Genomic DNA, 25,739 nt, shown 5'->3' on the forward strand with positions numbered 1-25,739 from the left:
GTGTGTGTAGAAATAGAAAAACCCAACTTAATCTTCATGCACAGTCTTAAGGGACCTGAATAGCTGAAACAGTCTTGAAAAAATAAACTGGAGAACTCACACTTCCAGATTTCAAAACTTGCTACATAATGACAGTAGTCAAAAACAGTGTGCTATTTGCCTAAAAGGCATATAGATAAATGTAATAGAATAGAATAGAGAGCCTATAAACGAACTCTCACATGTACAATCAAGTTTTTGTCAAGGATGAAAAATGGGTAAAGGACAGTCTTTTCAACAAACGGTGCTGGAAAACGGGATATACACAAAAAGAATGAAATTGGACCCTTACATTGCACCACATATAAAAATTAACTCAGAATCAATCAAGAACCCAAGTTTAGACCTAAAATAATAAGACTCTTAGATAAAAACATGGGACCAAAGCTTCACAACATTGGATATGATGTCTTGGATATGACACCAAAGGCACAGGTAACAAAAAAAAAAAGTAGGCAAAACGGATTTCATGAAAATTTTTTAAAATTTTGCATCAAAAGACACCATCCTCAATAAAAAGACAACTCACAGAAGGGGAGAAAATAATTGCAAATCATATATCTGATAAGAAATTAACATCCAGAATACAGAGAACTTTTAAAACCCAACAACATAAAAAACCTGATTCCAAACAGGGCAAAGGACATGAATAGACATTGCTCCAAAAAAGATATGTGAATGTCAATAAGCATATGAAAAGATGGTCAACGTCACTAATCATTAGATGATGCAAATCAAAACTACAGTGAGATACTATCTTATTAGGATGGCTACTGTCAAAATAACAAAGTAACAAATGTTTGTAAAGTGTGAAGAAATTGGCACTCTTGTGCATTATTGCTGGGAATGTAAAATGGTAAGCCACTGTGAAAATGGCCTGGTACTGTCACAAAAAAATTAAAATTAGAATTACCATATGATCTGGCAGCTCCACTTTGGATATATTTTTTGAAGGATTGGAAGCAAGTTCTCAAAAAGATATTTGTATACGCATGCTCACAGCAGCTTTATTCACACAGTAGCTAAAATGTGAGTGCAATCTAAGTGTTCCTTTACTACTGAATGGATAAGCAAAACATGGTATGTATATTATATACCATATATATAATATATATATACCATGAGATATTGTTCGGTCTTAAATTTTTAATGTTTATTTTTTGCCCAGTTCCAGTTGCTTCTTACAGAAAAAATAAGAAAGGCCAATAAATTGAAGAAGCTTATAATAATATTTACTAAATTACCTTATTCAGGACTTAGAAGTAATTATATTTAAAAATATATATACTTTCTTTAATTCAGAAGTAAATTTATTTATTCCTTCTCTACCATCAAATACCCCAGTTATATTCCTGGGATAGCTACTACTATTAATAGTTTCTTAAATCGCCTTCTAGAAATGTTCTATGTGTAGATAAGTATACACGTATGAGTGTCTGATGGAATTATACGCACATGTATGCAAGACCTATATATCCTATTTTTTTTAATGGTATACTTCTGTAAGGTATATTGATTAATGACTTAAATATGTTCTTCGGCACACCAGCTGAGGAAAGGTAGATACCTTGATACGCACCTTAAAAATATAACTCTCAAAAGATACTAACCATCATTTCTTTAAGTTTTTTTTGAAGTTGTCTATTCTAGTGGTATAGATTAGGAATAGAATTTCTTTAGTACAGTTTAATGGGATGGATTAGATTTCATTTATTTATTTGTTTTGAATTTATTTATTGTTTAATTTACATCCAAGTTAGTTAGCATATGGTACAACAAGGATTTCAGGATTAGATTCCTTAATGCCCCTTACCCATTTAGCCCATCCCCCTCCCAAAACTCCTCCAGTAACCCTCTGTTTGTTCTCTATTTTTAAAGAATCTTTTATGTTTTGTCTCCCTCCCTGTTTTTTTTTAATTATTTTTGCTTCCCTTCTCTTAGGTTCATCTGTTTTGTATCTTAAATTCCTCATATGAGTGAAGTCCTATGATATTTGTCTTTCTCTAACTAATTCCACTTAGCTTAATACCCTTCAGTTCCATCCAGGTAGTTGCAAATGGCAAGATTTCATTCTTTTTGATTGCTGAGTAATACTCCATTGTATATATAAACCATATCTTCTTTATCCATTTATATGTCAGTGGACATTTGGGCTCTTTCCATACTTTGGCAATTGTTAATAACACTGCTATAAACATTGGGGGTGTACGTGCTCCTTCGAAACAGCACACCTGTATCCCTTGGAGATTTTATTTTTAATTTTTTGAGGAACCTACATACTGTTTTCCAGAGTGGCCGCACCAGTGTGCATTCCCACCAGCAGTGCAGAAGACATCCTCTTTCTCTGCATCTTCACCAACATCTGCTATTGCCTGACTTGATAATGTCAGCCATTTTGACTGGTGTGAGGTGGTATCTCATGGTGGTTTTGATTTGTATTTCAATGATGATGAGTGATGTTGAGCGTTTTTTCATGTGTTCATCAGGGAAATTGGTCTACAGTTCCCCTTTTTAGTGGGGTCTTTGTCTGGTTTAGGAATCCAGGTAATGCTGGCTTCATAGTAAGAGTTTGGAAGTTTTCCTTCCATTTCTATTTTTCGGAACAGCTTCAAGAGAGTAGGTGTTAACTCTTTTTTAAATGTTTGGTAGAATTCCCCTGGAAAGCCATCTGGCCCTGGACTCTTGTTTTTTGGGAGATTTTTTATTACTAATTTGATTTCTTTACTGGTGAGAGGTCTGTTCAAATTTTCTATTTTTCCTGTTTTAGTTTTGGTAGTTTATATGTTTCTAGGAATTTGTCCATTTCTTCCAGATTGCCCATTTTATTGATATATAATTGCTCATAATATTATTATTGTTTGTATTTCTGCTGTGTTGATTGTGATCTCTTGTCTTTCATTCTTGATTTTATTTACTTGAGTCCTTGCCTTTTTCTTTTTGATCAGACTGGCTAGAGGATTATCAATTTTGTTAATTCTTTGAAAGAACCAGCCTCTGGTTTCATTGATCTGTTCTGTTGTTTTGGAGGTTTGGTTTTGGTTTTGGTTTTGGCTTTTTTGTTTTGTTTTGTTTTGGTTTTGGTTTCAATAGCATTCATTTCTGCTCTAATTTTTATTATTCACTGTCATCTGCTGCTTTTGGGTTTTACTTGCTGTTCTTTTTCCAGCTCATAGACGTGTAAGGTTAGGTTGTGTATCTGAAACCTTTCTTCCTTCTTTAGGAAGGCCTGGATTGCTGTATACTTCCTTCTTATGACTGCCTTTGCGGAGTCTCAGAGGTTTTGGGCTGTGGTGTTATCATTTTCATTGGCTTCCATGTACTTTTAATTTCCTCTTCAATTTCTTGGTTAGCCCATTCAGCGAGAGAGGGAGTCACAGACTCCCAAACAAGCTCCAGGCTCTGAGCTGGCAGTCAGCATGGAGCCCGACATGGGGCTTGAACCCACGAACCGCGAGATCATGACCTAAGGGAAAGTCGGACGCTTAACCGACTAAGCCACCCAGGCGCCCCAAGCCCATTCATTCTTTAGTAGGATGTTCTTTAGTCTCCCAAGTATTTGTTATCTTACCAAATTTTTTCTTGTGGTTGATTTAGTGTATCATAGTTTGTGGCCTGAAAATATGCACTGTGTGATCTCAACCTTTTTCTGCTTGTTGAAGGCTGATTTGTGTCCAGTATGTGATCTGTTCTGGAGAGTGTCCCAGGTGCACTCAAGAAGAATGTGTATTCTGCTGCTTTAGGATGAAATGTTCTGAATATAACTGTTAAGTCCATCCAGTCCAGTTTGTCATTCAAAGCCACTGTTTCCATGTTGATTTTCTGTTTAGATGATCTTTCCATTGCTGTAAATGGTGTGTTGAAGTCCCTTACTATTTTGGTATTAACTATCAATGAGTTTCTTTATGTTTGTGATTAATTGATTTATACATTTGGGTCCACCATCTTTGGAGCATAAATGTTTACAATTGTTAGGACTTCTTGGTGGGTAGACCCCTTAATTATGATATAATGCCCTTCTTGATCTGCTGTTACAGTCTTTATTTTAAAATCTAGATCGTCTAATATAAGAATGGCTACTCTGGCTCTCTTTTGGTGACCATTAGCATGGTAGATCGTTCTCCATCCCCTTGTTTTCAATCTGAAGGTGTCTTTAGGTTTAAAATGGGTCTCTTGTAAAAAGCATATAGATGGATCTTGTTTTCTCATCTATTCTGTTACCCTGTGTCTTTTGATTGGAGCGTTTAGACCATTGATGTTTAGCTTGAGTACTTAAAGTTACGAATTTATTGCCATTATGTCACCTGTAGAGTTGAAGTTTCTGGTAGTGTTCTTTGGTCCTTTCTAGTCTTTGTTGCTTTTGGTCTTTTCAATTTTTGGGTTTTTTTGTATTTTGTTTTTTGTTTTTTTCCCTGTCTATTCTCCCCTCAGAGAATCCCCCTTAAAATTTCTTGCAGGTCTGGTTTAGTGGTCATATACTCCTTTAATTTTTGTTTGTCTAGGAAGCTTTTTCTCTCTCCTTCTATTTTTTTAATGTTTATTTATTTTTTGAGAGAGAGAAAGACAGAGCATGAGCAGGGAAGGGACAGAGAGAGAGGGGGACACAGAATCCAAAGAGGCTCCAAGCTCTGAGCTATCAACACAGAGCCCGACATGGGGCTCAAACTCACAAACTGTGAGATCATGACCTGAAGTGAAGTCAGACGCTTAACTCGGGTGCCCCTTTGTCCTTCTATTTTGAATGACAGCCTTGCTGTATAAAGAATTCTTTGCTGCATATTGTTCTGATTCAGCACATTGAATATATCCTGCCACTCCTTTCTGGCCTGCCAAGTTTCTGTGGATAGGTCTCCTGTGAACCTGATTTGTCCTCCCTTGTAGGTTAAGGACTTTTTTCCTTTGCTCCTTTCGTGGTTCTTTCCTTGCCTGAGTATTTTGTGAATTTGACTATGATATGCCTTGGTGATGGTGGGTTTTTGTTGAATCTTATAGGAGTCCTCTGTGCTTCCTGGATTTTGATGTCTGTGTCTTTCCTCAGGTTAGGAAAGTTTTCCTCTATGATTTGCTCACATAAATTTTCTACCCCTTTTTCTCTCTCTTCATCTTCTGGGACCCCTATGATTCTGATGTTATTCCTTTATAATGAGTCACTGAGTTCTCTAATTTTTATTTCTTGCTCTTTGCCTTAGTCTCCCTCTTTTTTTCTGCTTCATTATTCTCCATAAATCTGTCCTCTATTTTGTGGATTCACTGCTCTGCCTCATCCATCCTTGCCACCATGGCATCCATTTGAAATTGCAGCACAGTTATAGCATTTTTTATTTCATTCTGACTAGCTTTTGCATATTTTATCCCCATAGACAGGGATTCTAATCAGTTTTCAACCCTAGCTAGTATTCTTATTATTTTAATTCTAAATTCTGGTTCAGATGTCTTGCTTGCAACACTTAATCTGTGTTGATTAAGTCTCTGGCTGTCATTTCTTCCTGTTCTTTCTTTTGGGGCAAATTCCTTCATTTCATCATCTTGGATGAAGAAAAGGAATTAATAAAGTAGAAAAAACCTTAAAATTAAAAACAACACAAATCAAATGAAGGATACTAGATTCTAGATGTGTTTTGGTCTGGTTGGTGAAAGAAGCTTAATAGATTAGAGAAAAAAGGTAAAGATAAGAAAGACAAAAGGAAAAGAAAGGAAAACAGGGAGAGAAAAAAGGAAAACATTTGAAAATTTGAAAAAAGGAATAAAATACAGTACAATAGATTAAAATGAAATGATGAAAGTAAAATAGAATTTAAACAATTTACAAAAAAAGTAAACTATATAGTAGAAAAAATCAAAGAAAAATGTTTTTAATAATGGAAAATAAAAATAAATTTTTTCTTTCTGTATTCAAGAATAAGAAAAGGAAAAAATTGAATAAAAAGGCCAAGCAGAATGAAGTATAATTGAAATTCTATCCGGTTTCCTGTAGAAGTCGGGCTATGAAGCACTTTGTAGTCTGTAAACTAAGCAGGCAGAGAGACTTGTGTTTGTCAAGAGCACTTTTGGCCTAGTCGGAGTGTAGTGTAATGGCTCCATTCTCCACTAGATGGCGCTGCATAGTTTATTGGGGTGGATTACCGTGGTGTGTCTAGACATGTATGCACATGCGTGGGAGGGGTGAAAATGGCGTCCCCAAGCTACCCAGTCTCTAGTATGTAGTATCTGGGTTCTCTGCAGCCGGCAGTCAAGCACCCCTCTTTGTCTCGGGCTTGCATCCGCTCCCCGCTTCTACACTATCTGTGACCACACCATCAGACTGCCGGGCTGCACCTGCCTCCTGAGTTTTATCTCAAATGGGGCTGTGTTTCCCATCCCCTCACTTCTGAGAATCTGCGGCGTTGACCTGCTCAGGTTTTCTGGGAGAGGGTCTCCCTGAGTAGTGGCCGGGTGCCGGCCTGTCCCAAGTAACGTTCACAAGACCATGCTGCTCCTGATGCCCAGAGACTGCGGCTGGGTGCTTGAAAAAGTTCGCGTGATCTGGTAGCAGCAGCGTTTCAGGGTTTATGGAAAATCACAACACACATCTGGCGCTAGGCTTCCCTCTTAACGTCCTTGTTCCAGCACCAGCAAATGTGGCTGTTCTCCGCGGTCAGCTGGGACCTTGGCCTGCGGGGTGGCCGCACCGCCTCTACCGCATGTCCTCCCGGCAGGGGAACTGCCACTCCTCGTGTGACCCGAGGACCCCTCAGACCTTGCTCTCTGCTCATGGGGATTCGCCCTTCCCCCCAGAGCACTGCCAGGTATCATGCTGTGGAGTTTCAGACTCTGCACTCCCCGTTTATAGTCTCAAGGGAATTTAAACCCTCTGCTTTCTCCTTTCTCCCTTTTTTGTTCAGTCCCTGCATCAGGTTACACTTTTCCACGTTCTCTCTAGCTGCTTTTGGGGGTGGTGCTTTTCCCCCACTCTTCCTACCGTCTCCATCCTCTCTCCGCGAGCAAAAGCAGCTCCCTGCCCTCCACGGCGTCTCTTCCCCCAGTTCACCTCTCCGCGCTGCGGAGCTGCCAAGTTCTGTGGTGCAGGTTGTGCAGATTGTTGTGTCAAGCCTCAGATCAGTTTCCTAAGTGTGCAGAATGGTTTGGTGTTGATCTGGTCGCATTTCAGGGACAAGGCATAAAAAAAACTTCCATGCTGTTCTTCCATCTTGGCCTAATGGATTAGATTTTGAAACCTTGTTTTTATGAAAACAAAATACTAATTTGTGTGGAAGATTTTTGCCCTCAATACATGTTCTTAATCTCTGTCATACTGAAAATAATGTGTTATCTTTGGGAGTGAGTTTACTGTGAATGTTATACAGGGGGAGGGCATTCTCTTTTGGGCTTCTCTAATACTATGTTGTATGAGCTTTTTTAAAGCAATGAGTATATCTACTTTTATTAAAATGATGGACCTTGAGGGTGTTATGCTGAGCGAAATAAGTCAGGCAGAGAAGGACAAATATCATATGTTTGCACGTATAGGAGGATTAGGAGGAACTTGACGGAGGAACAAGGGGGAGAAGAAGGGCGGAAATGGTGGGGGAAAGGGAGAGAGGCAAACCATGAGAGACTCTTGAATGCTGACAAAAACTGAGGACTGATGGATGTGGGGGGGAGGGGGGGTGGGCATGGAGGAGGGCACTTTGGGGATGAGCACTGAGTGTTATGTAGAAACTAATTTGACAATAAACTATTTGTAAAAAAAAAAAAAAAAGAAAAGAAAATACTTTTTTCATTGCTATGCCTTTTTGTTTCTAGCTACTTTTTTTTTTAAGTTTTTAGTCCCAGTTAGTTAACATACAGTGTTATAATGGTTTCAGGTGTATAATACAGTGATTCAACACTTTGATACAACACCTGTATCATCACAGGTGCATTCCTTAAGCCCCATCACCTATTTAACCCATCCCTCCACTTTCTCCCCTCTGGTATGAGTTTGTCCTATATAATTAAGAATCTGTTTCTTGTTTTGTATCTCACTTTTTTTCTTTTTTTTTTTTTTTTGTTTCTTTTTTAAAAAATATTTATTTATTTTGAGAGAGCATGAGTGAGAGACGAGCAGAGAAAGAGGGAGGGAGAGAGAGAATCCTAAGTAGGCTTGATGCTGTCAGCACTGAGCCTGACATGGGGCTTGAACCCACAAACTGTGAGATCATGACCTGAATCAAAATCAAGAGTTGGACACCTAACTGACTGAGCCACCCAGGTGGCCCTTGTTTGTTTATTAAATTCCACATATGAGTAAAATCGTAAGGTATTTGTCTTCCTCTGACTCATTCACTTCACTTAGCATTATATTCTTAAGCTCCATCCATGTTATTGCAGATTGCAAGATTTCATTCTTTTTTATGACTGAATAATATGTCATTGTATGTTTGTGCCACTTCTTCACCCATTCATCATTTGATGGACACTTGGGCTGCTTCTATATTTTGGCTATTGTAAATAATGCTTTTATAAACACAGGGGTGCAAATATCCCTTTGAATTCATGCTCTTGTATGTTTTGGGTAAATACCCAGTAATGCAATTGCTGGATCATAAGGTAGTTCTATTTTTAACTTTTTGAGGAATCTCTATACTGTTATTCACTGTGGCTCCAGTAGCAGCCACTACTAACAATGCACCCTTGTTCCTTTTCCTCCGCATCTTCACCAACACCTGTTGTTTCTTGTGGTTTTGATTTTAGCCATTCTGACAGGTGTGAAGTGATATATTGTTGAAGTTTTGATTTGTATTTCCCTGATGATAAGTGATGATAAGTGTCTTTTCATGTGTCTGTTGGCCATCTGGATGTCTTCTGTGGAGAAGTCTCTGTTCATGTATTTTGCCCATTTTTTAATTGGATTATTTGTTTTTTGGATGTTGAGTTATTTTTATATTTTGGATATTAGCTCTTTATCTGATATATCATTTACAAATAGTGATAAAAACATAATGACATAAAGATAAGTTTTAAAAAATTGTTCTAACTAAGCTCATTTTTTTTTTCTGTTATTAATTTTGGTTCTAGGCTTGTGTGGATGTCAGAGCCAGTTCAGTGTTTTGGCAGCAGATGGAATTTGCAGATAGCCTCCAAGGTCATCCCAAGTTGCCAGAATGGTTATCTACACACCCTTCTCATGGAAATCGAGCTGAGTATCTGGATAGACTCATACCTCAGGTGAGCTACTCCTGTATAAGACAAAACATTATTTTTACTGTATCATTTATTCTTAATGTTGTTACTTCTTTTACTTAGAAAAAGAGAGCTCTAGTCTAGCCTATTAAATATTTTGATTATTTTAATCATGGATTATCAGTTTTCAAAGGATTTGACTGAAAAGTAAAATTTGCCCTATTTGTCCACAAGACTTGGGGAATAGATTGGTGTAGAGCTGACTTTTCTTGATGGTGGAGGTTTAATATTTTTAGTGTCATACCTTTTAATTTTAATTGATTTGGCTGAAGTCTAAAACTCAAGGCATATTTTTTTCACCATATTGATCATAATGTAGTCTCTTCTTGGTGATGTATGCTTTATTAAAAAAGCTTGTTAAAAATACCAGTTAACGAATTGTACAGAATTTTTAGGTCAGTTGGTTATCTTGATATTGATGCTGGAATTTGTTTTCTCAGAAAAAAAAAATCTCTTTGTATTAATTTCTTTTTAGTTATTTATTTGTTTATAAGGATAGAGTAAAGTATGTGCTGTGTAGTGTTTTGGTTTTTTTGTTTGTCTTTGAGTAGAATTCCTGAATGGATCAAAGTGAATCAGCTTTCCCTCATGTAGTTTTTACTATCTTCTGAAAATCTTTTGACTTAACATCATTCAAAATGTTTTCTGTAGGTACAACATCAGTACAAAATGGATGTCAGACATCTCTAAGCCAGGCTACTTCTCTCTTCTGTTTCACTTGCATTAAATTTGCTGGTTGGTTATAAAAGGAGAATATTCTTAGAATTTAAGCATTGGTATTGGGCTGTTTACTAAAGGATAACAACAGATCCTGGTGTATTATAAAAGTATCTTTCAGTATAACTTCAAATTCAGCTTAAGAAATATTGAGTACATATTGTAAGAAAGGAATGATGCTAGTAGGTACAGGGGATACAAAGAGAAGGAAGATACGTTTCTTGATACTTTCATGCTAAGTACAAATTGATTCTTAATATGACAGGGAATGTGACTTCTCATAAGAAAAGTAGAAATGTAGTGGTATGCAATTTGAAGGAATAATAGCCTGCATCTAGTTTGAGATAAGAAACAATCACAAGATTCATTTATTAATTTATGTGATCAGTATTTGTTGATACTCATCTACTCTTCTGTGTTCTATTGCCGGGAATGAGCAGGGACAAAACAAAACAGGCTTTGCTTTCTTGGACTAACATTTTAATTAGGTAATGCACATAATAAACCAACATGTAGTATGTCAAGTGGTGATAAGCACAATAGGGAAATATAAAGCGTGTCAAAAGTAGTAGAGAGGGCTGGGCGGTGGAGAAGATCTGCTAGTCTGTGTTCATGTGTCAAGGAAAGCCTTACTGAATAGAACCTGGAAAGAAGCCAGGGAGCCAGTCTTGAGCATATTTGGAGAGAATCTTTTAGGCGGAGGAAGCAGCAAGTGCACAGGATCTCATGTTTGATGTGTTTATGGAATAGCAAGGAAGACATTGGAGCTGAATCGAGTAAGGGAAGGTTCAAGGAAGAATTCTTGAAATTTAGGGGGACCAGACCATGAAGGGTCCTCTAAACCATTGTAAGGACTTGACTTTTATTTCAGGTAATGGGGAAAAGCTATTAGAGGGTTTTCAGCAGAGTTGACCTGCCTCCTGTGTTTTATAGTGATCACTGGGGCTCCTATGTGGAGAGTGGACTGTAGTGGGGCAAGTGTAGAATCAGGGAGACTATTTAGTAAGCTCTTGCAATAATCCTAATAAGACATTATGGAGGCAGGAGAGAAGTGGTCAGGTTTTGGATATATCTTGAAAGGAATGATGAGAGAATTTGTTGATAGTCTGGGCATACTTTGTACCTTTCCATGAGCATTGGGGGATAGCCAGACCTTTCTAAATATACTTCGTTTATACTCCTAATTTGAAGAAAAAAATTTTTGAGAAAGAAACAGCAGTGAAATTTACTTGATATAATGTATAATAATCATTCATCTTAAAAGGGCAACATAGAACTGGGATTGTATATGTTTCATTAGTAATTGATGAGGACTGATGATCACTGGCTCTGAGAGTCTTCTTAGTTCTCCCTACGACTGGGACCTTGTACCAGCCTGGGAAGTTGAGCCTGTCTCTGAAGTTGTAATAAGTACATGGTTTCCTTTCAGAATTTCCTTTCTTTGCATATTTGCTTAGTGAAATTCTAAAAGTATATGGTTTGCTTAAACTGAATAATGAGTTCTAGCCAACTTTTATCTGAAACCTGTCCTAAATTCTGTTAAAAATATGCTTTAGAAAAGTCTTTAAAATAATGAATTAATTAGTGAGTATGAGGAAAAGTGATTAGAGAAACAAATGTTACTTGGGAACCAATGATGAAAAACACTGGGAGATTTTTTTCCTTCTAAAAATAAACTATCCTTGTTCAGAAACATCATTTGAAAACCTCATATAATTTCTTGTATTTCCCCATCCCCCCCCCCAAGTGATTAAATTCAATTTGAAAGTAATAAAACTCTACTACAATATTGGGAATAATTCAGTGGTTGAAGTGAAACTGATAGTGCAAGAGTATATTGTTAATTAGAATACATAGTCATAATTCAGAGATTGGAATTCCCTACTATTGTAAGTCTGTTTTCTATAATGAAAGAAAGCAATTCCTCAGGCAGTATATAGAATTTTGTGAGTCTATAGACTACTACTAATAAAGACTACTTTTTATTGTTGTTTTGTTGTTGCTGTGGTTGTTTTTCTTAAGTAAGTAAGGTGTTATATTGTACCTAAAGCTCTTGTCTTTGACATTCCTGACAGTAAGCCTGAAGTGATACACATCTCAAAAATAGTTGGGAATATGGCACCAGAGCACAAAGAAATCCAGGCAAGAGATGAGGATTTCAGAGTTACCTGAAAATATTACAGTTGAAGCAGAATGGATGAGTTTACCTAGGAAGTAGGCAGAGATGGAGATAACTGGACAGAGTTAACTGTATAAGATAGTTTCCATATTTAATTAGTAGGATGAAGATTGAGGTTCTGGTAAATCAGATTTATAGGAGGAGAAAAGATCAGGAAAGTCAGGAAAGTAAGATCCTTTGGTTCTCTGAGAACAAAAATCTTGATAATTTTGATTTTTTTTAAAAGAATTTAGCTTATTAAAGACTGTATATTTTTATTTCTTATTGAATTCTCTGAGTATCATCAATGAAATGTATTATTTTCTACCATAGCATATCAACATTTAAGATACTTAAAATCTGTATTTTGTGCATCCAACAAATATTTATTGATTATATATTATGTCAGAACATAGGTGTTATGAACAAAATAGACAAAAATCCTTGCCTGATTAAGATTATTATCCAGTAAAGGAAGACAGACAATAAATAGCATTAATTAGTAATGTATAGAATAAATCACTGATATAGTGCATATTACTGAGTAATGACTGTTGATAAGGAAAGTACAGGAAGAACAATGTTTTAGTCAGGTTGGGTGGCTGACTAAAATACCAGACAACAAAATACCAGAGATTGGGTGGCTTAAGTAACAGAAATGAATTCATCACAGTTCTGAAGGCTAGACGTCCAAGATCAAGGTTCTGGCTTAAGCAACAGCAATTAATTTTTTCATAATTCTGAAGGCCAGAAATCCAGTAATTTGCTGGTGAATTCAGTTTCTGGTAAGGTCTTTCTGATTTGCAGATGGCTACCTTCTAGAACATTGTTTCCTTATGTGGGGGAGAGAGTGAGCGAGTTGATGTCTCTTTCTTTTCTTAGAAAGGCATGTTAATGCCTTCATGAGGGCTCCCTCCTCATGACCTCGTCTAAACCTAATTGCCTCCCAAAGGCCCATCTCTAAATACTGTCATAACATTAGAGGTTATGGGTTTAACATAAGAATTTGGGGCAGGCGCAACAGCTCAGTCCATAGCAGACAGATGATGTGTGAGCAGAGGCAATAGAGGCGTTGGAATAGCTCTTTGAAATGGGGTCAGTCATAGAAGGTTTCATGGAGAAGATGGTATTTGAACGAAGAATTGAAATAAATGAAAGAAAGAGCCATGTGACTTCCTAGGCGAACAGCTTTCCAGGCAGAAGAAGTAGTAAGTACAAGGCCCTCAGGCAGGAGTGAGCCTGGTGTACTTGAGAGACCTCGAGGACACCAGTGTGGCTGGAGGAGGGTAAGCAAGGCAGAGTGGAGAATGCGGGATCTGTAGTTGATGTAAGGACCTTGGCTTTGCTCACAGATGGGACACCAGTGGGAAATTCTGAGCGGAGGACTAGAAGAGTGATAGGATTGACTTATGTTTGGAAAGAATGTGATCTGTAGCTCCTACAAAGCACTAAAATCGTGTAATTTTGAAGTACTTTAGTATAGTACACTGTTCAGAAAATAGACTAGTTCCTTGTTTTGTTTTTCTTTTAAATCAAGAAAATGCCCCCAAGTTAGAAAAAAAAAAAATACCCTTGCTGTTTTTAAATGTGTATTTTGAGATAAAGCATGTATAAATGCCTATTAAATGTAATCCACTAGCATTTAAAAAGGATAAATATAGGGTTATAGTATTAATAATATTTGTAGTTAATAAGATGATATGCTATAATTTTATTTACTTGAAATAATCAGTTAAATTTAGGAAACAAATATTCCACATATTTTGGTTACCATAACAACTTGGGTGAAAAATTCAAGAACAGATGTTATGTCAACCTGTTGATGTTTAATGGTATGACAGTTTTAAAATTATACTTACACTGTTCAGATTTTAAATTTATGTATAACATAAGTTGTCCTTGAAAGAGATAACATTATTTAACTTTCTTTCTATAAAGATTGGTATAAAATATGGATGAATAGATGTGAATAAAGGAAGTTGTATGATAACCCAGGGTAGAAATTTACTTGAAAGATTTATTTTATAATCAGAAGCATTTAGACTAAATTTTTTATTTTCTGTTTCTCTCACCATCTTACCCTCTGCCATCCTTTTCTTGGTTAGGGGAGAGAGATGGAGAATGATAGAATATATAGGAAAAACATTTAAATTGGCCTTGTTGTTTAGGGTTATATTATTATAATAACTTTGATTAAGATTTATTTTTTAATGTTTCTTAGAACTTTCAGTGTCAGCCTTATTTTTAAACTGTTTTTTAAATCTTGATGTTCAAATTTACTTTCAGTTTTTATTGATGCTATCAGGCTATAAATGCATTCATTTTAATCTCATTTTATCTTGAATCCTTTAAACTTTCAGGAAGCTGGGAGTTGAACTCCTGTAAATCTTTCTTATGCATTTATAATTGGACAAAGTGAATGCACAAATCATTAATATTGTACATCTCATGAGTTAGAAAATATGAGTGTTTAACACTGAAGTGAAATGTCGTTGTTGGCCAGTGTACACAAGCATACACTGTTCACCTTACAGAATTTCATTTTGTCTGACATGGAGAGTGCAGAGCGAAAGGCAAATATCATAGCAGCTGCTGTAATTGAATTGGCCTCTGAATCATATAAAGCCAGGAAGCCTGACAGTAACATTGTCTAAAACCTTAAAAAAAGTATTATGGTACATTTGATGTGTATCTACTTGAGGCCGAATTGAATGGGCTATTAGAAAAAAATTGCTTTTAGGGGAAAGAAAAGTATGAAAACATGTTTAAAAAAATGGAGGCGATTGTTTTTTCTCTTGTAATGACTTGTTTCTACTTTCAAAGGAAGCTTTTTATCTAATTATAAAGCTTCTCTGGCCCAGAGATTTTTTTTCTCCTGTTTTGTTTTCTTTTTTAAAAAACCTAATTATTTTAACTTATTTTTTATGAGTAAGTGTTCCCTGATATATAGAGCCCAGAACAGTCCCGATGTGCACCAGCAGTTGCATAAATACTTCAGTTGTTACAGGGAATAAATACAACATTGCTTCATATATCATTCTCATGTCAGGAGTGGTTGATTATAAGATTTATTTGAAAACTTTTTCTTATTTATCATTCTAGAAGAAAACTGACCTGTGCCAAGTTGGCCTTAAATTTTTTGTATTTATTAAAATTTGTAGTTATTTATAATTAATTTTTAGACCCCTTAAAAAACTAACCAGGCTCCAATTTCCATTATAGTTTATGAAAGAAAATGATATAAAGGGCAAAAAAATTTTTAAGGGAAAATCATGACTTAACGCAAATGTAAGATGAACAATCTGAGATTTTCTTTAACTTATTAGTACTAAAAGAGCCAGTAATACGTTATAGCAAATTTACAGGAGAATTTAAGAACAATCTGTAATGTTGAAATGACTTTACAAATAGATGCAAAATTGATCTATTATGAGTCAATAATCAGTAGCATTCCACCAGAGAGTTCACTTACACTTCTATGGACAAGTATTTGCATTGGTAATAGTTTTCTACTACTTACAGAGTTGTAAACAACTCTAGGGCCCTGAAAGGCAGAGGTGGTACTGAAGGAAGCAGTTGAGGGGATACCCTGATGATCTGTTTTGCCAGTTTCCAAGTCTTTCACAGTTTTTTCTGTTTTTATTTTCTATTGTCATCTGTTTGCCTTTCAAGAAAAGATACTAAATCAAATCATCCTGTCAGGCTTATATATATACACGGAAGTATTTGTTTTGTTATTTTTAAGTAGCCACATAGCCGTCATCCTTTTGTATTTCATTTCTGTCTCTCTCTCTCTCTTTTTTTTAATGCTTATTTATTCTTGAGAGAGAGTGTGTGTGTGAGCAGGGGAGGGGCAAAGAGAGAGGGAAACACAGAATCTGAAGCAGGCTCCAGGCTCTGAGCTGTCAGCACAGAGCCTGACATGGGGCTCAAACTCACAGACCATGAAATCATGACCTTAGCTGAAGTTAGAGCCTTAACTGACTGAGCCACCCAGGCTCCCCATATTTGTTTGTTTTTAACCATGCCATTGACTTGTTCAATAAATCAAGCCCCACATTCTAGATTTATTGATTGCTTTTTTTGTGATATTGTATAACCTAACTTGTGTTAAGAAACGAAATTCAACTGAGTAAATTTAAAAATTAAATTGGCTTTATTCAATGATTCATGAATTGGGCAGGATCCCATCTAGCAATGGAAAGGAGCTCCAAAGAGCTGAACGAAATGAGGGATTTCTCTAGGCAGAAGGGCGCAGGGAAGGAAGGGTTACCTCATCTTTCTTTGGGAACTTTTCAGAAGGGGACTGTCTGACAGATTACCAAACTAAATGCTGACCAGGAAATTCCATATTTACTGGTTTAAGATTCTGTTTCTGGAAGAGGTTTGAAACTGCAGTTAGGTTAGCAGTTAAGTCTTGGTTTGCTGATGTGGGGCTTATCAGAAATGACTCTGTTTGGGGCCTATTCTCTCTATTTTAACACTTGTTTCTCTATATACCTATTAACAGAAGTTAAATTTTGGCAAGAATAGTTTATAGATGGTGCAGCTATGCTTTTCTCATCAGGATTCCCTTAATCTGGCTGCTCCACATTTAGTGATGCCACATTTGATCAGGGATTTGAATGGTGATGGCCTGACCCTTCCTTTGTCAACATGGTTTTCTCTCATAAGGCCAGCAAGTGATTGTGGGGTAATGCTTTAGCACTCTGTAAATAGCCAGTTTTTCAGTGAACTGAGAAGTTTCCTGATTGAGAGGACTATCATTGTCCTCTGTCTTAAAAGGCTAACCTGTATGTGTGTCTTCAGGAGGAATCTATATAGAACAATGAAGAAGGAGCTCAGACCAACCAAATCAAATCTAACGGAATAAAAGATATTGCGGCCACATTTTTCTCCTATTCAAGAGTAGATTTAAAAGGTAGTTAAGAGAGATTTTTTTAAAAATCAGATTGATGTTGAGTACCTGAGTTGAAAAGAAAGATGATCATAAGTAATTGTATTTAAAAGACATTTAGTGTCTGAGTGTCCTTAACTAATAACACCAAAAGGACCCTCATCTAAACTAAATCTAACAATAACAATCACAAAAAGCCTCTGAAATGCCCATTTTCTTCCAGTAGGGTAAGCCTCAAAGAGTAGAAAAATCTAAAAAAAAAAAAAACAAAAAACCAAACAACCAAACAAACAAAAAAAATGTCTCAGGTATAATTTAAAAGCTTTACTGCATTGGAGAAGATAGGCTAGGTGCCCCCTGAAGCTGGCATGAGAAAGCTGATGTAACTACATTGAAAGTGACAGAAGAAGAAAAAATGACTTAACAAATGTAAGATACTACCTCCATTCCAGAAAATTGCTAAACTTGTGAATACAGCAGACAAGCTGTAAAACTTTCAGTGGAGGCTGCGAAGAGCAGAATTGATGCCCCAGCTCGAAGACTCATTGATGCTGGAGATAAAGGAACATAGCACAACCAAACTAAAACACTCAGATCTAAAAAAAAATCTGAAAAATGGAAAAATACTGAAAAGACACAAGTCAGGCTGCGTATAACAGTGGTAAAGACCAGAATCTTCATTTATGTCTTAGTTTCTTTGACTGTGATTTCTCTATCACACATTTGATTTAGATAACACTGCTCAGAGTGGGTTTTTAGAAGAATCCCAGAACATGACGCCTGAGGAACCCTGAAATGATAATGCCTAGATACTTAAATTTATCAAGTGTTGAATCTTCATTACAAAGACAGGATTTTACGAGCTGCCAGATATAAAGAGAAAATATAAAGACACACATGAATCAGAATGACTTTAGATCTTTCCTTTTAGACTTTGGAGAAGTGGAAGAGTTTAGGAGAAGAGAGAAAACAAAAAACAGCCGAGGAAATACACTCTAGTATGCTATCTAGCCAAACCAGCTTTTCTTTCTTTTAAGATCAAAGACCCCTTAATACATGGAACACAGAAAACAATATGCCATGAAGTACTCAGCAGCAGGTCTCTTTCTGCATCTACTGATGATAGAGAATTAGATAGAATATGTAGTTTAGTTTGTTTATAAATGACTGTGATTATAGCTTTCAGCCTACTATTCTTAGAAAACTACAGGGCAAGTAAGGAATTAACAAGGAATTGAGTTGAAAATATGAAAAATAAGATTCAACTGACATAAAAAACTAAATGTTATGGAAAAGATGTATTTTTTCCCCAAATGTGCATACGTCTTTCATTAAAATAGTGGTCATTAACTTGGGCAGAAATGTGTATGCTTAATATTAAAAATGTTATGGTTCAAATTATCAGAACAAAGTCCATTAAAATTAATATAGCAAATTAAAATATGGGAAATCACATGAAAATTAAAATTGTTGTATGTATAGGACAAGAAAGAAATCCATAAACAATAAGAGCATGCCTTAAAATAAAAAATTTGTGGTGGATGTAGTTGTACTTTCATGGATTGGTGTCAAATCTGTATGTAAAAAATATTTATCAATTTAAATGTTTGTATTAGTAATAAAGAAAAAAAGGAAATCAAGAAATATAGTATGCCTCAGACAGGGAAAATAAAATTAAGTAGAAATAAACAAAGTTATAATAGTTAATTGTTTTAGAAATTTTGTCAAAATGGAAATTACTGAGTCAGTTAGGCAAAGAGTAAAATATGAGTAGGATCAGGAAAAGAGCTATAATAATTAAAATGCAGGAAAACCAAAATACTTGAGAGCATGTTATTTTTAGGTAGATGGTGTTAATTAATGGCTCAGGTCAAGATCAGAAGTAATTAAAGTGTGTGCATGCATGAGTGTATTTGTGAGAGAGAGAACTGCCTGCGTGGGTACAGCTAGAAGTAGAAATTGTAACTAGAATGTACCTCCTCAAATTAATTCTCAAAGAAAGAGGTAAGGTATAATTAAATCAAATAAATAAAAACAACTGTATTAGGAACCCAGAGTTGTAACAAATTAGCAAAGAAAAGAGCACTTAGCCCTGATGGGGATTTACTTTGAAGAACTTTTTGAAAGTTTGAAGAACAGTTATTCAATGAATAATTAACTCTACCTTCAAAATATAGAAAGGGACTTTGTTAATTATCTGATTCATTTTATGAATATTTTGTTTTGACAAATTGATTTAAAAAAGCCACCTTTAAAAGAATTTATGGACTGGGGTCGTGAACCAGCAAACAATACAGTGCTAAGTAATAATAATTATTATTATTACTCAGAGCAAGTAAATTATCCTCAGATACCTGGGTAGCATAATGAAAGCAATGCTGTTGACACAGGAGGGAATGCAGGATTCCTTTTTCATTCCTCTTTTTCCTCTCTGTGTCCTCCCACGAGAAGATCCTGTGACTTCCCCTTCACCGTCCCTGCTGCCACTGCCCTCGAAAAAGTCACCAGCATCGCCCCCCCCATTCACTGCAGCCACCTCATGTTTAATCCTCCTCCTTTTTCACCCCAATCCCCAACAGCCTGCTTTCAGTACAGCAGCCAGAACGATCTTTTCAGTGTCATTTTTCTGCATAAAACCTTTCAGTGACATCTCTTGAATTTAGAATGAATATCCAGACTCCTCACTCGGTCTTTGAGTCAGGTTATTGGGCCACTGCTTCCTTCTCCAGTGGTTTCATGTGTCCCTCTCTCTCTGGTTTTCCTTGATTCCAGTGACTGCACACCGGGCCGGTTTCTTCCTCACAGCTCCTCTACTTGATTTCCTTGCCTGAAATCTTCTTCCCTCGGCTCTTGACACAAACATCATCTCCCCTCAGAGGCTCTCCTGGATTCCTCCAACCTCTAACAGCCCTTCTTCAGCGCAGCTGCTCTCTAACAAAATTTATGGTTTTGTTTCTCCGTGTATGCAATGAAAGCGATCTGGTTTACTTGTTTGTTGTCTGTCTCCTCCCCTACAATGTAAGGCCCTTATGCGCTGCTGTATCCCTAGTGCCTGTGACAGTCTCTGAGATGCTTAATGAATATTTGTTAAATGATTGCATGCTAGGTCATACTAGGAAAGATAAGTTAAATAATATTGGGTTAAAAATAGAAGAATTAGGCAGTACAGTTGAGGAGCAGTTACATTCCCTCCTGGAAATTTAGCATGTAGCAAACTAATAGTTGTTCATGGGAAAAGGATGCGTAAGGGAAGTACTATAAAAAATAGCAATGGTCTTGGGAGCTTTGGGTTTTAATTCTGATCTACCACCCCCTAACTTTGCAGAAGTTGCCTAATCTAACCTTCAGGTTCTTCATCTGTAAAATTGTGATCTAATATCTCCTGACTGTTTTATGTACCTACTTGAGTGTTTGTGTGGGTAAGGTCCTGCCTCTTTCCCTCTTTCCTTCCCCCTCTCTCTTTGAAGACACTTTAGGGGCGCCTGGGTGGCTCAGTCGATTAAGCGTCCGACTTCAGCTCAGGTCATGAGCTCATGGTTCGTGGGTTTGAGCCCCGAATCGGGCTCTGTGCTGACAGCTCAGAGCCAGGAGCCTGCTTCAGATTCTGTGTCTCCCTCTGTCTCTGACCCTCCCCTGCTCACACGGTCTCTTTCTCTCTCTCAGAAATAAATAAAACATTAAAAAAAAATTTTTAAGACACTTTAGTGACAGATACTCTACATTGAGCCCCAGATTTTAAAAGTAGTTCATATCATAACACCAATTTAGCTAATATAAGTAAAATACCTGGTACAGGACAAGGCGCATAGAAAGGGAACAGTGTATGTTAGTCTCTTTCACCTCTCGTGGGAATCTTTAGGTTGGCTTATTCCATATTTAACTCCAGATCTTCCTTGGGATTCTTAAAAGTATATATTTTTGTTATTAGAGTACATTCTTGCTCTTAGACTCTCAACTCTTAAAGAGTGTTTTCCCTATGACACTTATCATAATGATTTATTCATAGCTTGTGTTTTTATAGGTGTTTGTTTAAAATTCAGCATGTATCTATTAAGTACCTGTTATGTACAGTGCATAAAGTTAAGTGTAGAAACAAAGTAAAGGCAACAGAAAGGCATATTCTAGTTGTATACTGGGAAAAAATTGCTGATTTTAAAGAGATGAAGCTATATTTAATAAGATAGATTTGAATTTATAAAAATAAGTTGACACCCTGAAAGGCAATAAAATAAATGTGGAAAGGACAGTAGAAAATAAAAATATTTTACCAACATACGTGATAAAATCTTACTGTGCAAAATAGATGGAAATTTGATAGAAACATATATGGTCTGTAATAGGATTTTGCTTGATAGATAGTTGGAGGAGAGAATTCACACATGTAGAGATATTTATAGAAAACCTTTATGAAGAATATACGGTTTGCCTAGCAATTAAACGTAGCTCAGACAACTGAAAAGTATGCTTATTCAGTAAAAGACTTACTCAAGAAACAATGTGGTACAAAAAAATTAGTACAAAAACATGTAATGTAAAAAGCATTAAAAACAAAAACAACAGAAGTGGATTCTATCCCCCTTTTTCTTCCTCAGGCTTCTTACTTTTGTGCCTCTTCCCCAATTTTTTTTTAAAATTAGACTATCTTTAAGAGCAGTTTTTGGTTCACAGCAAAATTTCATGGAGGGTACAGAAGAGATTTCCCATATACCCCTTGCTTTGCTCAGTCTCCCCCGCTACCAGAGTCGTGTGCCAGAGTGGTACACTTATTACAAAAGGTGAACCCACACTGACCCAGCTTTATGACCCAGAGTCCGTAGTTTATATTAGGACTCCCCCTTAGTGTACAGTGTGTGGGTTTTGACAAATGTACAATGACTGGTATTCACCATTACAGTGTCACATAGAGTAGTTTCATTGCTCTACAGATATTCTGCCAGTTTGTTGCTCTGTCCCTGCTTGGCCCTGACAACCGTGGATCTTTTTAGTATCTCCGTTGTTTGCCTTTTCCAAAATGTTATGCATATAGTCAGAATCATACACTATGTAGCCTCTTTAGATAGATTTTTTTCCACTTAATGTCCATTTAAGATTCTTTCATGTATTCTCATGGCTTGATAGATCAGTTCTTCTTGGTGCTTAATGATATTCCACTGTCTAGACGTAACACAGATTACGTATCCATTCACCTGCTGAAGGACACTTGGCTGCTCCAAGTTTTGGCAATTATGAATAAGCATCCAAGTGAAATTCTGTGGTGACAGGGGCCTCGTCTCAATTTTCTTTGTGTCTCACAGTCATCTACTGAGCATTAGAAAAAAGATCACTAAACTAAATGGAAGTGAAAAATCAAGAAAACATTTGAAAACTATGGCACTGAAGTAAACAGAAAGTCAGACCGTCAGCAAAATGGTGACCTACTGCCCAAACCAGAATGTCTGATTTATTTTGGTACCCATGGCCTCCTGCAGAGCCAGAAGCGCTCCTCGATCCAGGCTCCTGCCCTGGTGTCTCCCATAAGAAGACCTTTTTCTGGTTTTCCTCTGGCCGCATGCCCTCCTCTCCTGTAGAACTTAAAGGAATATTCCCATTCAAGAACCTGCGCCCCTCCCATGTGGCACTCTGAGTCTTTGGGATAACGGAAGTCCTTGCCCAGACACGTTTGATCCTGCTTCTGAGGCCTCTGTGGATCTCTTCCCTTGGACACATGCACACAAAGCCCCTCATAGTGCCTGGAAAGCCAGGAATGGGAGAAGGGAGCGGACCATAGGCTGTGACAGGAAGTGGGTAGACTCCCTGCAACCTTACACACTCCAGAATTCAAGAATTCTAGCTTTGTACCTGGCCTTCCAGGTCACTTTGAATGTGTATTTCTCTAAGCAGGAGAATAGAATGTATTTCCTACAGTAGTTTATTAGCTTGACTTACTGCATTTAGCTATTTAAACACATGGTATCTGAGCCTCCATTTACATTCTTGCCATGGACCCCACAAATAGCGGGGGCAGCCCCACTCACAGCAAAACCTAAAACCATATGGCCTTTGAGAGCCTACAGAATCTGCTCCTGCCCCTGCCCTGCTCTGCTCCAGCTGTACTAGCTTCCTCACTGTTCCAGAACAGTCCAGGTACACTCCCACCCCTGGTCTTTGCATCCCCGCCGCTGCTGCTTGGAATGCTCTTCTAGGCATCCACATGACCTCTTCCCTCACACCCTTCAGCCTTCAGGTCTTCTCCCCATCATTAGCAGTGAGACCTTGCTGGGCTAATCTTTTCTAAAATTTTACTATCCTCACAAACGTTGATTGTTTCCTTCCCAGCTTTACTTACATCCCTTAACATCCATCACTATAAAAAGTTAAAAGTAGGACGCCTGGGTGGCACAGTTGGGTAAGCATCCAAATCCAATTCAGGTCATGATCTCATGGTTCGTGGGTTCGAGCCCCGTGTTAGGCTCTGTGCTGACAGCTCAGAGCATGGAGCCTGCTTTGGATTCTGTGTTTCCCTGTGTCTCTGCCCCTTCCGTGCTCATGCTCTCTCTTTCTCTCAAAAGTAAATACACATTTAAAAAAATAAAGAGAAGTTGAAGTAATAAGAAACTAAAAAGCACCCTGCCCTAAAAATCTTTCTTTTAACCCTCATTAGATATAAAATGTTTTTGCATTAAAAATTCACAATTTTAGTTTTTATGTCTTAAAGTCCTTTATGAAATCACTGTAAAGAATCACGTCAATTTCCGAGTCTAGTTATTTAAAACTGCAGTCCCCCTACCTGCCCTTAGTTTTAAGGGTAACCATTTCCAGCTCTCTCAAGTCATTCTTTCGGTATTTCCCACCATATCTACCATAACATAGTCATACTGCTACTTCCTATCTTTGCAGCTTTAAGCATTACCAATTTACTTTCTCGCGTAGAGGATGAGAAGGAAGGGCTCCCTGTGCCTGCGCACACATGTATCCAGCTCTCCCTCTTCCAGTTGTTTGTTTGTGACTTGGGCTAGATCAAGATTCAGTGCTTTTAAAACTGAAAACGCCAGTCACCGCTGAACCATATCATATCCTATGATCACGTTTCCTAGAACATTTTGTTTTTCCTGGAATTAAAAGTTGTCATGATTTTGATCTGCTTAATCTGATAAGTTATTAGCATCAGTGCTTCCTCAGACTGTCCTAGTTATATGTATCTTTCAATATGTTCATACTTCTATATCCTCATTTTCTTTTTCTTAAAAGTGTCTCTGAGTCTTCAGATCTTTTTAAATATGGTGGGTGTTCTCACAGTCAGCTCTAGTGTGACTGAAATCATAGAGATACCTCTTGTTTATTCCCAGTAGGACGTCATACAGTCATTACAGATAGTTTTTTTTTTCAAATATATTGCTATGTGAATAAATAATGAAAATGTAACTATTTACCCTGAATTTCTCTATGATTCTCTTTCATATGTTGTAGTTAAGATACTTTTTATTCTAAAAATATAGAATGTATTCTTATATTTCATTGTTTTGCATACAGCATAATAGTAATTACTGGAATAATTTTAATAAATAAATATATATATACCCACATATTGTATTGTATTCTTTATTTATAGGCCCTTAAAATTAGAGAGATCTGTAATTGCCCACCACTTTCTGGACCAGACCCTCGATTACTGTTCAAACTCAGCATGAAGCATTTTCTTGAAGAATCAGAAAAAGAAGACCTAAATATCACTGCTAAGAAACAGAAAATGGATACTCCTACCATTCAAAATCAGAAGCAAATACCCTTAACATATATAGTTGAGAAAAGAACTGGCAGTTGAATTAAAATTTATGAGACACGGGATATATGAAGAATGCAGCAATCCTTATTTTTATGTTCCTTTTTAAAAAATGATGTTTGAAATTAAAAAAATGTATATTCAGGGTCAAATCATGTTTATTACAGGTATTGTCTAAATTCTTCTACAAGGTATTTTCATGAAATATTGATGTATTTTAATGTTTTAAAATATCTTCAGTGAGGAAAATGTCACAGAATAAATTTATATTACATTTTACTTGGTCTCGTACTTGCTTCTGTTTTGGAGGCAGACCTCTAGTGGATGAGAAGTCAGAATGTGCGAGTAATTCTTGTAGAGAGACTTCCACCTGAGCCTAAACTGGGGCTCAAAGACCTGGTGGTTATGGTGAACTGGGAAACTGACAATCAGCCTGAAGCATCTGTTTACAAAAGTTGATTTGCACTTGGATAGGATTATGTGGAACGGGGGACCTTGGGACAGAGAGTTTACTGGTCTTCTCTTAGGGACTGTGAGGGGGAAAGGGGCTGTTTTCATAGGAAGCAAAAGGAGTGCTGTTTGTGGTCCAAGTGGCAACACGAGAAACACGACTGGGAGAGAGGCTCATTTCCTTGCAGACACAGTGTGCTGCTGATGGTTGAAGTCCTAACAGAAACTTGTGTCATCTTGGCTCCTTCACGACTTTACGATTTGGGAGTCTCGGGGATTTTCAGAGAAGGCACCCACGCTGTTCTAACCAAGGGTGGTGCCTGGGGGTGGGGCGGGAGAAGGTGCCCCCTGCAAGTCCCCCTCCCTGGGCAGCAGACATCAATGAAGGGTTGGAGGAAGTGGGAGAAGAGACGCAAGGTACAGCCCTGCTGGCACTCAGAAATTACTGTATTCTATAAGCCTGGAAATAGGTTTTTAAAGTGTATTATTATGCATATAAAATTATTTGTACTCCCAAACTG

General features: G+C 37.0%; 1 protein-coding gene across 2 annotated transcripts in view; it reads left to right on the forward strand.

Moving 5' to 3' along the window:
- The window catches only part of OMA1 (OMA1 zinc metallopeptidase), an 85,835-nt gene extending 60,788 nt beyond the window's left edge, over window positions 1-25,047 (forward strand). For both annotated transcript variants that reach the window (XM_039237887.1, XM_039237893.1), the window contains exons 8-9: window positions 9,073-9,222; window positions 24,598-25,047. In XM_039237887.1, coding sequence (XP_039093818.1) covers window positions 9,073-9,222; window positions 24,598-24,810 — 363 coding nt within the window. In that variant the 3' untranslated portion in view covers window positions 24,811-25,047. The remainder of the gene's footprint in view (window positions 1-9,072; window positions 9,223-24,597) is intronic.
- The last annotated feature ends 692 nt before the right edge of the window (window positions 25,048-25,739 follow it).

The sequence above is a fragment of the Hyaena hyaena genome, unplaced genomic scaffold, assembly GCF_003009895.1.
Source record: "Hyaena hyaena isolate Hyena2069 unplaced genomic scaffold, ASM300989v1 scaffold_5, whole genome shotgun sequence".
In the NCBI taxonomy this organism is placed as follows: Eukaryota; Metazoa; Chordata; class Mammalia; order Carnivora; family Hyaenidae; genus Hyaena; species Hyaena hyaena.